Consider the following 13983-nt stretch of genomic DNA (forward strand, 5'->3'; position numbering starts at 1 on the left):
ATAACTAGTGATTATGATTGATTGTTTTTATAAGGTAAGTTTAATGCTAGCTAGCAACTTACCTTGGTTTCTTACTGCATTCGCATAACAGGCAGGCTCCTCGTGGAGTGCAATGAGAGGCAGGTGGTTAGTGTTGGACTAGTTAACTGTAAGGTTGCAAGATTGGATCCCCCGAGCTGACACGGTGAAAATCTGTCGTTCTGCCCCTGAACAAGGCAGTTAACCCGCCGTCATTGAAAATAAGAATGTGTTCTTAACTGACTTGCCTAGTTAAATAAAGGTATGAAAAAAAAATCGGTGCCCAAAAATACAGATTTCCGATTGTTATGAAAACTTATGTATCGGCTATTGTCACTAATCACTCTGACAATGCAAATGTAATCCAAAATCTAATCAAACACTTCGTGAGAGCCCATGAGCTCATGTTGCTCAACATTTCTATAGGCTATGCAATTGCGGGAGGACTGAGTTATGGCCTCTAATAAAAAGAGGATCAGCTTCCATGGGCTAGGCCTACTATATTTATTTATTTCTCAACCTTCCTAATGTTAACTTGTTATGGCTGCGATCGGGATAAGTGTCATCAACAACCGCTGAATAGCATAGCGCTACATACAGTAAATATTACTATAAATATTTATATTCATGAAATCACAAGTGCACTATAGGAAAACACAGCTTAGCCTTTTTGTTAATCCACCTGTCGTGTCAGATTATGAAATTATGCTTTACAGTGAAAGCAATCCAAGCGTTTAAGTTTATCGATCGCACGATAAAACATTAAGTACACTTAGCATCATGTAGCTTGGTCACGAAAATCAGAAAAGCAATCAAATTAATCGTTTACCTTTGATCTTCGGATGTTTTCACTCACGAGACTCCGTTACACAAAGATTATTTTTAGATCCAAAATACCTCCGTTTGTTTGTCGCGTTATGTTCAGAAATCCACAGGAAAGAGCGGTCACGACAACGCAGATGAAAATTCCAAATAGTTTCCATAATGTCCACAGAAACATGTCAAATGTTTTTTATAATCGATCCTCAGGTTGTTTTAAAATATATAATCGATAATATATCAACCGCAAATATCTTTCACAGTAGGAGAGGGGAAAACAATGGCTGTCCAAATTCTGTTGTACGAGCGAAACTCATGTGACCACTTGACGCTATGTTATCGTTCTCTCTCATTTTTAAAAATAAAAGCCTGAAACTGTCTGAAGACTGTTGACACCTTGAGGAAGCGATAGGAAAATGAATCTGGTTCATATCCAGCAAAAGGAGGCTATGGAACATGGAATTTTCCAAATAGAAGCCACTTCCTCTTTTGATTTTCCTCAGGGTTTTGCCTGCATTATCAGTTCTGTTATACTCCCAGACAATATTTTGACAGTTTTGGAAACTTTAATGTTTTCTATCCAATACTAATAATAATATGCATATATTAGCAACTGAGACTGAGGAGCTGTCCGTTTACAATGGGCACCTTTTTGTCCAAGCTACTCAATACTGCCCCTGCAGCCATAAACATTTAAGCACATTGCTTATATTTACAACTGGAGTATAGCCTACCTGGCTGGCATGAAAATAAACCATGGGGCAAAGCGTCCTCAATTTGTTATTTAACTTCTTCGATATAGGGGGCGCTCATTTAATTTTTGGATAAAAAAAACGTTCCCGTTTTAAACAAGATATTTTGTCACGAAAAGCTCGACTTGGCATATAATTAACATATAATTGGCATCTTTGGAAAGAAAACACTCTGACATTTCCAAACTGCAAAGATATTATCTGTGAGTGCCACAGAATTGATGCTACAGGCGAAACCAAGATTACATTTCAAACAGGAAATACCCCAGATTTTGAAAGCGCTGTGTTCCAATGTCTCCTTATATGGCTGTGAATGCGCCAGGAATGAGCCTACACTTTGTCGTTTCCCCAAGGTGTCTGCAGCATTGTGACGTATTTGTAGGCATATCATTGAAAGATTGACCATAAGAGACTACATTTACCAGGTGCCCGCTTGGTGTCCTCTGTCGAAATGATTGCGTGATCTCCAGCTGCGTGTATTTTTCCATTTGCTTCAGAGGAGAAACCCAACTGCCACAAATGATTTGTCATCGAATAGATATGTGAAAAACACTTTGAGGATTGATCCTAAACAATGTTTGCCATGTTTCTATCGATATTATGGAGCTAATTTGGAAAAAGGTTTGGCGTTGTAATGACTGAATTTTCAGGGTTTTTTCTTAGCCAAACGTGATGAACAAAACGGAGCGATTTGTTCTACACAAATAATCTTTTTGGAAAAACTGAACATTTGCTATCTGGGAGTCTCCTCACTGAAAACATCCGAAGTTCTTCAAAGGTAAATGATTTGATTTGAATGCTTTTCTTGTTTTTGTGAAAATGTTGCCTGCTGAATGCAAGGCTTAATGCTATGCTAGCTATCAATACTCTTACACAAATGCTTGTGTAGCTATGGTTGAAAAGCATATTTTGAAAATCTGAGATGACAGTGTTGTTAACAAAAGGCTAAGCTTGTGAGCCAATATATTTATTTAATTTCATTTGCGATTTTCATGAATAGTTAACCTTGCGTTATGGTAATGAGCTTGAGGCTATGATTACGCTCCCGGATACGGGATTGCTCGACGCAAGAAGTTAAGTGCATAGATGACATGCATTTTTTCCTCCGCTGCCCCTGTTTTGATACAGGTGCAGAATAATGGTCCATTCTAAATCATGTATTTTTGAGTGTATGTAAAGACAAGATTATATCAAGAATATTCTGATGGGTGACAATATTTGCCTATCACTTGTGAATTATATAGTATCACTTGTAAATGATGCCCAGCATAAAGTATTTTTGAAACTCATTCGAATCATAGTCACACACTCATGTAGCCTAGCCCATAGGCCTATGTTTTTTAAGCAAGGTTTATATCACAACTAAAGTGGCCAAATAACTTCTTAAAATTAAGTACATTATTCCGCTACAACCAGTGTAGAGCCTAACGTGTGTGTAAGCAGCGAGCGAGTTTCAGGTTTGGGGAAGAACATTTTCACCATAAAAATACACCTTTTATAATGAAGAATGCATTACATGCATAATTGCATTTGCGGTCACTTTTGATAATGGGTTTTTCCTCTAATGGAACATCCACGCTTATAGCCTACTACCATGTGCGCATTCCTGCTCTTATAATGTGAAGAACTAGCCTAATAGTTTATCAAAATGTTAAGCTAGACGTTCTGATCTGTTGCGTCAGCCACATTGCATTATGTTTTTTTTTTAATGCTTGTGGTTGTATGTATTTGGGATCTATCGCATCCCACAACTGTCCCAGACTGTTTTGGAACATTACCGTGAGGCCGACAAGTGAATAGTAAAAGGGTCCAGGGAAATTGGCAAAATAGGTATTGTAGCCCAAGAAATTGGCTGACGGTCCTCTTCAGCTAGCAGTCCGATATGCTCTAGACAGCTAGCGGGCTGCGGATGGGCCTTTAGGGGACGTCGCGACGGAGGAGCCTGTTGACGCCCTTGGGCGGGTTACGTCGGTAGACCAGTCGTGGTGGAATCGGCGGGGCTCTGTATCGGCAGTAAAAGGGGTCCAGGCCAATTGGCAAAATATGTATTGTAGCCCAAGGAGTGGCTGATGGACCTCTTCAGCTAGCCGGGGGATGGGCCTAGCACAAAGCTATTTCCAGGCTCACTGGTGCTTGCTTCAGGACAGAGACGTTAGCCAGGGGGAAGCCACTCGGATAGCAGCTCGGGGCCTGTTAGCTAGTAACTAGTTAGCTGGTGTTGGGGGTTCTAAAGTATAGAAAATAGCACATCCATACCACATTGGGTGAGGCGGGTTCCAGGAGAGTATGTTGAAACTGAGGTTAAAATAGAAAAAATATCTACAGAATATATACTAAGGAAAGAAATCTATTTATACACGGACACAACAAGTCGAAGACATCTGAACTGCTACGCCATCTTGGATAGGGATGGTTATCAGTATGTATTTATTGTGCAGGCTGCTCTCCTACTTTAAATAAAGTAATGGGAGGGGAAAAAATGTCCACTTTTAGCTACCGTCGCCGACACAACCTTTAAACTTGCCATCGCTAGCACCTTAGAGGCTGCTGCCCCATATACATAGTCTTGAAATCACTGGCCACATGGAACACTAGTCACTTTAGTAATGAGTTATGCAAAATATGTAACCATCTCATATATCTATATACTGTATTCTATTTTACTGTATTTTAGTCCATGTCGCTCTGACATTGCTCATCAAAATGTTTATATATAATTCCTTTACTTTTAGATGTATGTGTATTGTTAGATGTTGCTGCACTGTTGGAGCTAGAAACACAAGCATTTCCCTACACCCACAATAAAGTCTGCTAAACGTGTGTGACCAATACAATTTAATTTGAATAGCCAGTAGAAAGCAGTTCGGCAGTTATGTCAATACAGCACTGGTTGCCGCCTTATCGACTCGTGCAGCCCAATCAGTCAAACAAAATCGGTCTTGAGTGGCATCAAATCTGCCCAATTAGCTTATTTGCGTTCCATACACCAACACTCCTTTTGACACACCCTTTCTGCCATTGCAATATTGGGCTGTGGCTACCCATACCTGACCAGGTTTGAGTCTTAAGGCTGTCATTTGTGTAATTATGATACCTCCTCCTGTGATTTATGAATCAATTAAAACTGATGTAGCTATAGTTTCAATTGACCTCTGGGGGACTGTTAGTCAACTCCACTTTATTTGCCACTGATCTTCGGCACAGTTTTGAGGGAAAAGACATGGCCTCACCTTTTCTTATTTTTTGTTGTTGCGAGAGCACCTGCCTGTCAAGGAGAAATTGGTGTTCCAGTTTACTGTAAAAGCAATTGTAAATTTGCTGTCTCAGCCTGGTTGGATTTCACAACCGCATACTCATGCGGTCTAGTAGAATCAACTAAGAGAGCGTTAAATTGTGCATTAAAAAGCTGATATGACTTTTGCGGAGATTGTATTGGCGCAGTCCAAAATGCTCCCCTCTATTAAAAAGAACAATAGCCTTAACTAAAAGTTAATAGGAAATTATTTCAAATGTGTACTCCTCAAATTAACTTCTATTGTATTATTTAAAAACATTTTTCATTATATATTGTCCAAAGGAAATAGCCTACATTGTGGTCTGGTATCAACTATAGATTTTTTTCTCTAAATATAATTTAATTAAAATGACCAAATTCATTATATCAGAAAATAAGCAAAAATAATGTCATTCTTTCCCATCAGTTGTGGTATTAGGCTCTACTCCCTTATCTTAGGCTGGAAGTTTGTTAGAGCTCTGTTCTTGCAGATACTGGCTCCAGGTTTTAATATACTGCATACATTTTGTTCAGCAAATAATGTGTTAAAAACAGCTTGGAAATGTGACAAAGTGAAATTTGTATGCTGGGGGTGAGCCAATTGTATGCTGGGGGTGATTAGGTGACCATGACGGTGTGAGGGCCCAGCATTCATCTGGCATACCATATTGTGCCAGCCCCGCCAAGTATTGTGGACCCTCAATCTTGGTTGGTATCTGGAATAAATGGTAAAACATTTCACTAATTTATTATTTACATTTTTCAAAATCACTCTCAGGCTGTTGTTGATTGATCAAACAGATTTTATGTGCACATTCAGCAGTTAGTCAAAATTATTTTGGATTACTGAAGTTCGTGATTACCTTGTGCTGTTTAGTCTACGTAATATCTATAATTTTGAGAGATTCCACTGGAAGTTTTGTAGGTATTACAGCATTTTCGTGCATTGTGCCTGCCCATGTCACACACAAAGTTTAACATTTTGGGGATATTACAAGGATGGAGCTGTGAAAAGGATTTAAACCTTAACATGACCATCTGTGCATATTAGTAGGCATGCATTCTCTTGAATACAAAAATGCTAACAATTAGCATAGATGCTAGCTGCCTGTTTTTGTAGTAAATGCCACTCTGTTGCTTTCAAACTATTAATGCGAAAAGTAATGTCTTGAACTCAACATAATTTTGTTGCTAAATGGCCAATATCGTTATTGTCCAAAAATTTGAATATACTGTTATTCAAATTGGACCCTAACATGGTCATTGATTGAAGAGTTCAATTATAGAATTTATGTGGTTGGGGTAATTTGATGCAATGTTCACGCCAATCATTATTCTTTTGGAATAGCTTCTTGATTCAGTGAGGTGTAGTCACTAGTCAGAAAGCATATACTTGATAAAAGCATGACTGTTAAATCTGCTTTTTTAAATGTTGCTTCACTCTATCATTTAGAGTTTTTTTGCAGTGCTTTAATTTCCTTCACTACAGCAATGGGGAAACTGAATAGTAATTGCAGCAGCAGGGATTAGAAATATATAATCCAGAGTGATGCGTTGAAAGATGATGTTACCCAGGGATTTAAGGGAACATAGCATTGTGTTCGATTGTCTCGCTCTCTCGACTATGCTGCCAGAGCAGTATTTGGGAATGAGTTGCGTGTGCGACGACGCAGTGGTTTCTCAGTGTGAGGTGGTGGAATGGTAGGTAAACGGTAGGGAGGCAGGCCTGATTTTGGCTGATGCTCCCATCATGATGCTGAGTCACTAGCCAGCAGACGACCCAGACTGAGAGGGTACACTCAATGAGAGCCTCCACAGCCCCCCTCTCGTCTTTTGATTTCACCAAGCATGATCAAAGATACCTCCGCACCTTCAGTTACCCTGACAAAAAAACAAGCTTCATGCACAGAACTCGCTACATGTGCCTTATAATGTTTTATTTTGTTGTGTAACTGACTGCTGATCATTCCATTTACTTTTACTGGCAAATCTCGCCAGCTAATTGAGAGACCATCCGGAATCTTATCAAGAGCATCCGTGTGACAAAAGCATGACTGTGGGCTGTGTCCTCTGGGTTTGTACTGTTTGGGATGAAACCTGATCTGAGGTTGAGCAGACTCCGAGTCCTGCTGCGCTGTAGGACACTTTAGACGCTGACAGGTGCTGCTGCTTTTTTGTGATCTGATTTCACCCTGCATGCCACTGGCCAAGGAGCAACTCTCTGTGCAAAAGGACAAAGAACGTCACAGTTCATCTTTACAAAGCAACTAGGGGCCATTGATTGTGATTTGTAGTTTGTGTGGTGTCTGGGTATCCTAGGATTTAATTTCAAAAGCTATTTTGGATTATAAAATGGGTTGTTTGCATCCTGGATGCTAATGATAGCGGGGAGTTATAGCACCACAATCCTCACATTTTCCAGTAAATGCCTGTTAACCTCTTGCTCCTACCTGACACGCAGGCGTCCCATCTAGACATCTGGAAATGCAAATGCGCTACGCTAAATGCTAATAGTACTAGTTAAAACTCAAACGTTCATTAAAATACACATGCAGGGTATTGAATTAAAGGTACACTCGTTGTGAATCCAGGCAACAAGTCAGATTTTTAAAATGCTTTTCGGCGAAAGCATGAGAAGCTATTATCTGATAGCATGTAAAACCCCAAAAGACCCGCAGGGGACGTAAACAAAATAATTAGCATAGTCGTCGCTACACAAACCGCACAAATAAAATATAAAACATTCATTACCTTTGACCATCTTCTTTGTTGGCACTCCTAGATGTTCCATAATCACTATTGGGTCTTTTTTTCGATTAAATCGGTCCATATATAGCCTAGATATCGATCTATGAAGACTGTGTGATAAACGGAAAAAAATAGCGTCTTATAACGTAACGTCATTTTTTAAAATTAAGAAAGTCGACAAACTTTCACAAAACACTTCGAAATGCTTTTGTAATGCAACTTTAGGTATTAGTACACATTAATGAGCAATGAAATTGATCACGAGGCGATGTATATTCTTCAGCTGTCCGTCTGGAAATAATGTCCGGGTAAATCTCAACCAAAATATCCGGTCGGAGACCTGAACAAATGGCTTGTCTCTTCTTCGTTTGACCAAGAAACAAAGCCTAGGCAAATGACAAGACTGTTGACATCGTGTGGAAGCTGTAGGTATTGCAACCTCAGCCCCATTTATTGTGGTTCGCCTTTATCAATGGGTTGAAGTGGCAGATGGATATATATTTCCATTTTCAGTGATCAGATTTTCCTGCGCTTTTCGATGAAACACACGTTCTGTTATAGTCACAGCCGTGATTTAACCAGTTTTATAAACGTCTGAGTGTTTTCTATCCACACATACTAATCATATGCATATACTATATTCCTGGCATGAGCAGCAGGGCGCTGAAATGTTGCGTGATTTTTAACAGAATGTTCGAAAAAGTAGGGGGTAGGAGTAACAGGTTAACAGTTCTATTAGATTGATCAATATCCCACAGCCCAGCCAGTCATTTCCCCATGCTACTAGGCTAGTATTTGGTTTGCCTAAACCAGGGCCAACCAAATCTGGCCTAGGGCCCCTAATGAGCTTCCCTGATATTTTCCTGAACTGTCCAATACCTTGCTAATGCATTACAATGACTTACTGCTGCATATACAAATTGTTACACCTTTCCCATATTCAAGTAATTTAAAATAACATATTAAAGTTATTATCCTTATGAACATAGAGCTCGCCAGCTTGTAGTCCAAGAAACCATAAATGAGGTACCTCTTGTTCGTTCAGCAATTCATATAGGGAAAATTTAATGGGGAAAGAATAGGTTTTGGTATAAATGCCAAAAATAAGGTCTGAGGTTAACGCAGGCTTATTAGATCTTATATGTTCTATGAGATGTCAGTCAATTAACATGACCTTTTATAACTTATGAAGCCTTTCATGTGCTTAGATTTAAAATAAAAATAAAAAAATTATTACATAAATGCTTTAAATGTTACATTAGCACAGTGCTCAATTATTTTCTGTTACCCCCCCCAGGAAGAAGTAAACATTTCAAGCTTTCGAGTGAAAGAGCTGATGTCTGTGACCCGAGGGAGGTGTTTCTTTCCCTTGAAGCTGTAGATTTATTTCATTTAGCTTTCCAAATATGTCACTCAGGTAGGCCAGTTTTGCCAGGAAGTTCTCATCACAAAAAAATTCTGCGAGGTCATACTTGTGCTCCTGCTCCGAAAACATTCTTATCTGCTCTCTGAGCTCAAACTCGGGACAATACTTTTCCTCGTGACAGCCACCTTGCTTCACTGTGACACAGCACAGCTTGATGTTCAGCTCCCATCTCCTCACAGATAGCAGATAATACTTTTTTTTAGTGGTCTGGTCTTTATAAAATTGACAGAGGGATAGTTTTTATTTTTGCAGCACTTGCGTCATCCAGCATGACAGAGACCATGTCTAATGCTGCAGGCAGTATCAGCTCCTCTGCTATGGAGTTTTTTTATATATATATTTTTTTTCACTGAGCAATTTGTTACACCATCTTATATGATGCTAACAGTGCTCACTGGTTTACTGAAGTAGCATTCACAAAGCGGAATGATTGTTGGCAATATTCGGCACGTTTTCGCTGAAAAAACTCAAGCGGCTTATCAGCGTGATTGGGGTGTAATGTCTTTAAGTGACGCCTTAATTTATTTGGCTTAATGCTGTCCCCTGCCAATATTTTTAGACACAGTAAACATACCGGTCTTTCCTCGTCTCCCACCGTAGTCACCGTGAAGCCAAGCGCTACATACGCTTCGTCATATTTCCTCGTCTTAGCTTTCGGGAGACATACATTTGTCTCTATCTCAGTCTCTCACCGCCTTTCTTTTCATCCCTGTTAAATATTTTTCCATGGTGTCTCTTAGAGGTTTGTTATCTGCACTTCATATCTCCTGCTCTGTGCTGTGTGCTCTTGTTCGGTACAAAAAAAACCTACTCCCTGCGGTGAAAAAAAGCATGTTCCCCGGGGTCACACGCGCCCCCCTGGCATCGCTCCGAGCCCCCCCAGGGGGGCGCGCCCCACTATTTGAGAAGGACTGCTTAGCGGATGATGATCTCAGAACAAAACTTAAGATCTCCTAAGCCTGTGTTTACCAGACTTACACAGACTGTATTTTCAGCATTTATGCCCACAAAAAGACCATTACTATTGCTCTCTATAAAATGTGGTTTTAGGTGTGAAGTTATATGGCTACAATTTGATTGTTTTAAGTGTGATTTTATGACTGCTTACTAAAAAAGTTATTGCTTACCTTTCAAATTTCTAAATAGATACTTTATTTGTTTGGCCCGCGGCCCCAAACTCCGATTTATATCTTGGCCCACCAAGCCCAGAAGTGCATATGAATGTGATGAGACTGACAACGTCTCTGAGCCAAGCAAATTCATTTGTCAAGATCCTTATGTGTATATATCCAAAGAAATGGCAGTATAAACAAAGGTAAAACAAATGAAAGTGCACCGTTTGCTGTCATTTTAGCTGCTTGATGTGATTGTGTTCACTTTAGTTGGCTTGCTAGCAAAGGATAAGTACACGAAATATACAAAAGAATGTGGACACTCCTTCAAATTTGTGGATTCGGCTATTTTAGCCACACCGTGGCACCGTCATAGGGTGCCACCTTTCCAACAAGTCAGTTTATAACATTTCTGCCCTTCTAGAGCTGCCCCGGTCAACTGTAATTGCTGTTATTGTGAAGTGGATATGTCTAGGAGCAACAACGGCTCAGCCGCGAAGTGGTAGGCCACACAAGCTCACAGAATGATACCCTGAATCGCCTGGCGCGTAAAATTGTCTGTCCTCGGTTGCAACACTCACTACCGAGTTCCAAACTGCCTCTGGAAGCAACGTCAGCCCAAGAACTGTTCGTTGTGAGCTTCATGAAATGGGTTTCCATTGATGAACAGCCACACAGAAGCGTAAGATCACCACGTGCAATGCCAAGCATCGGCTGGAGTGACGTAAAGCTCAACGCCATTGGACTCTGGAGCAGTGGAAACGTTTTCTCCCTGGAGTGATGAATCACGCTTCACCATCTGGCAGTTCGATGGACCAATCTGGGTTTGGTGGATGCCAGGAGAACGCTACCTGCCCCAATGCATAGTGCCAACTGTAAAGTTTAGTGGAGGAGGAATAATGGCCTGGGGTTGTTTTTCATGCTTCGGGCTAGCCCCTTAGTTCCAGTGAAGGGAAATCAATGCTATAGCACACAATGGCATTCTACACAATTCTGCGCTTCCAAAGTTGTGGTAACAGTTTGGGGAAGGCCCTTTCCTGTTTCCGCATGACAATGCCCCCATGCACAAAGCGAAGTCCATACAGAAATGGTTTCTTGATATCGGTGTGGAATAACTTGACTAGCCTTCACAGAGCCATGACCAAAACTACATCAAACACCTTTGGGATAAATTGTCCAACATCAGTGCCTGACCTCACTAATCTTGTTCTTTTGTCTGAATGGAAGCAAGTCCCTGCAGAAATGTTCTAACATCTAGTGGAAAGCCTTCCCAGAGGAGTGGAGGCTGTTATTGTAGCAATTGTGGGACCAACTCCATATTAATGCCCATGATTTTGGAATGAGTTGCTCGACGAGCATGTGTCTACATACTTTTGGTCATGTTGTGTAGCTAGCCTGCATAGCTACATGCCAATGATTTTAGCATGGCAACCATTGCAAATGGAATGAACGACCAGCCCGTTTTGCTAGCAACTTGAGAATCTCAGAACTAACAACTGGCTTTTGCCCGTGCTATATTATATGGTGGTAGAATACAATTCATTTACTCAATATAATAACATTTGTAATATGTTGGCAAGCGTTTTATAGAAGCAATAAGGCCCTCAAACAGCCCATAGTTATTCACATAATTCCTGGGTTCTCATTTGTTATTGCTGAGCACACCACTTTAGAATATTGCCTGGAATATTAAGTTTCCTTCATAGGCCATGAGTCCAGCCGAGGGTCATGGTTTCATAGAAGGCCCAAAATGTGTCCTCGTTCATTCAAAGTTCATTGACATTTTTAAATGCAATGGTCAGCTAGCTATTTGGGATTGAATTTGTACCTTTTCCCCCTGGAGCACTATTCATCTGCTTTTCTTTGATCAGCTTCTGTAGTTGAGTTACTTTAAGGCCTACTGTATGTCATAGTGCTAAAGAGGTGTTTGTTATAAACAAGTGTATTTTAATCATTTGGGAAAATCTAACATTTGAGTTACACTGCACATTTCTGTGAGAATATGATGGTGTAGAGAAGACTATTTGAGGGGTTAAATAACTTTCCCAACCGATTTTCATGTCTCAGTTTATTACACGGCATGCTTTCCTTTGACATCGTTGTGCTTTTATTCTGCCCAATTAATAATGTTGAAGCTATTGCTTTGGGTCTTTTGTAATAGTTTTCCTAATCAATTATTAACTTCAAATCTGGTACAATGCTTTTTTAGTTTTGGCCATCATGCAGGGATGTGATGAAATATTCTAGTAGTGTGCAGACATCAAATCTCTCTGCCACTGTCCTTTTTGTAGCTTTTTTCTTGTCGGAAAGGTCATTGGTGCTTGTTTTTGTGTATACATTTTGGGTCACGTGTCGGGTGCAGTCTTCCAAAATTGCTACAGCTAAATGGGAAGTGATTGATGGTATATGGAATAATCACTGATGCAATCTTTAATTTAAGACTTGCTCTCATATACAAACGCAGTGATTTTTTTTTTTTCTTCCCAAACCACAATTCCATAATTTAAGTTGTATCATTTATGTTAAGGAACACAGTAGCAAGGGTTCACACTGAGAACTGAGAATGGGGCCTTGTGACAACCTATTGAATGTGTGTTGATCAGAAGCTAACATGTCCCTCTCTTTCAGGAGAAGAGACTTCAGCATGCAAACCTTCATCTGTCCAGCTTGCTCCCTTGTTTTCGTTCCACGCTTCTGGGCTTCTGATGGCTGCTCCCATTCCCCATTTGCACCAGCAGCACAGTGAGCAGCACCAACAGACTACTGACCCGTCTGTGCCGGCTCTGCCCCACAGCGGGCAGGTGCAGCAGTCTATTGCCAGCCAGGTACGCTAGGTACAGCTACACACACCACCATATACAGTACACTCATACATACATTGATACAAATACACACACAAAACCTTACGCATACACCAAAACACACTCGCACACAAAGTGGTGCTAACCCCAAGCCCTGCGGCCTGTGGCTTCCTTTACACAACACTGCTTGCTGTCCTCCTTTCCTAGTAAAAGGCACTTAAAAATATATCCTGACCCGCCGTGAACACGGGTTATTCTTACTGTACAGGCAACATTATGGCCTGCGTGTCCAGGACAGTGGACTAACAATAAACAGGGTCATTTCTCACTTGATTTTATTACTGACGACAGTCATGGCTATTACCAAAATAATCTGCAGGGTGCTGTCAAACACGCCCATGACTTCAGTGGCTGCTGCCCCTGTGTGTTTTTCTGATATCAGGCCCTCCTCATCAAATTCTCCTTTATTTAAGCATAGTCAGTGCCGTAATACCTAAGTACGGAATATAAATGTATATGAACACAGTGTACAAAACATTAAGAACACCTGCTCTTTCCATGACCAAGACTGACCAGGTGAAAGTTTTGATCCATTATTGTCACTTCAATCAGTGTAGATGAAGGGGAGGAGACGGGTTAAAGAAGGAATTGTAAGCCTTGAGACAAGACATGGACTGTATGTATGCCATTCAGAGGGTGAATGGGCAAGACAATAGATGTGTGCCTTTTGAGCAGGGTATGGCGGTAGGTGCCAGGTGCACAGGTTTGTGTCAAGAACTGCAACACTGCTGTGTTTTTCACGCTCTACAGTTTCCCCATGTGTTCCTAATGTTTTGTATACTCAGTGTTCGTAATGTTTGGTAAACTTGGTGTACGTGATGGTGTGTATAGACATTATGTACCGTATATGACTAGAAAAGGTGTGTACAGCAGTAGTTGTATAGGATGAGACTTGACTAGAACACAGCATATGCACTGAATATACAAACATTAGGGACATGCATCTGTAGAAGTTCATGAGGGTCTTAGGGGC

General features: G+C 40.5%; 1 protein-coding gene across 7 annotated transcripts in view; it reads left to right on the forward strand.

Moving 5' to 3' along the window:
- The window catches only part of LOC118390004 (dual specificity tyrosine-phosphorylation-regulated kinase 1A-like), a 42493-nt gene that overhangs the window by 12964 nt on the left and 15546 nt on the right, over positions 1 to 13983 (forward strand). For 5 of the 7 annotated variants that reach the window (XM_035780107.2, XM_035780106.2, XM_035780110.2 and 2 more), the window contains exon 2: positions 12778 to 12974. The exons of 1 other annotated variant lie outside the window; for it this stretch is intronic. In XM_035780107.2, coding sequence (XP_035636000.1) covers positions 12855 to 12974 — 120 coding nt within the window. In that variant the 5' untranslated portion in view covers positions 12778 to 12854. Of the gene's footprint in view, positions 1 to 12777; positions 12984 to 13983 lie in introns of those variants that run through there. One more of the 7 variants, XM_035780109.2, reaches the window with a different exon arrangement.

This window comes from Oncorhynchus keta, chromosome 11 (genome assembly GCF_023373465.1).
Source record: "Oncorhynchus keta strain PuntledgeMale-10-30-2019 chromosome 11, Oket_V2, whole genome shotgun sequence".
Classification (NCBI taxonomy): domain Eukaryota; kingdom Metazoa; phylum Chordata; class Actinopteri; order Salmoniformes; family Salmonidae; genus Oncorhynchus; species Oncorhynchus keta.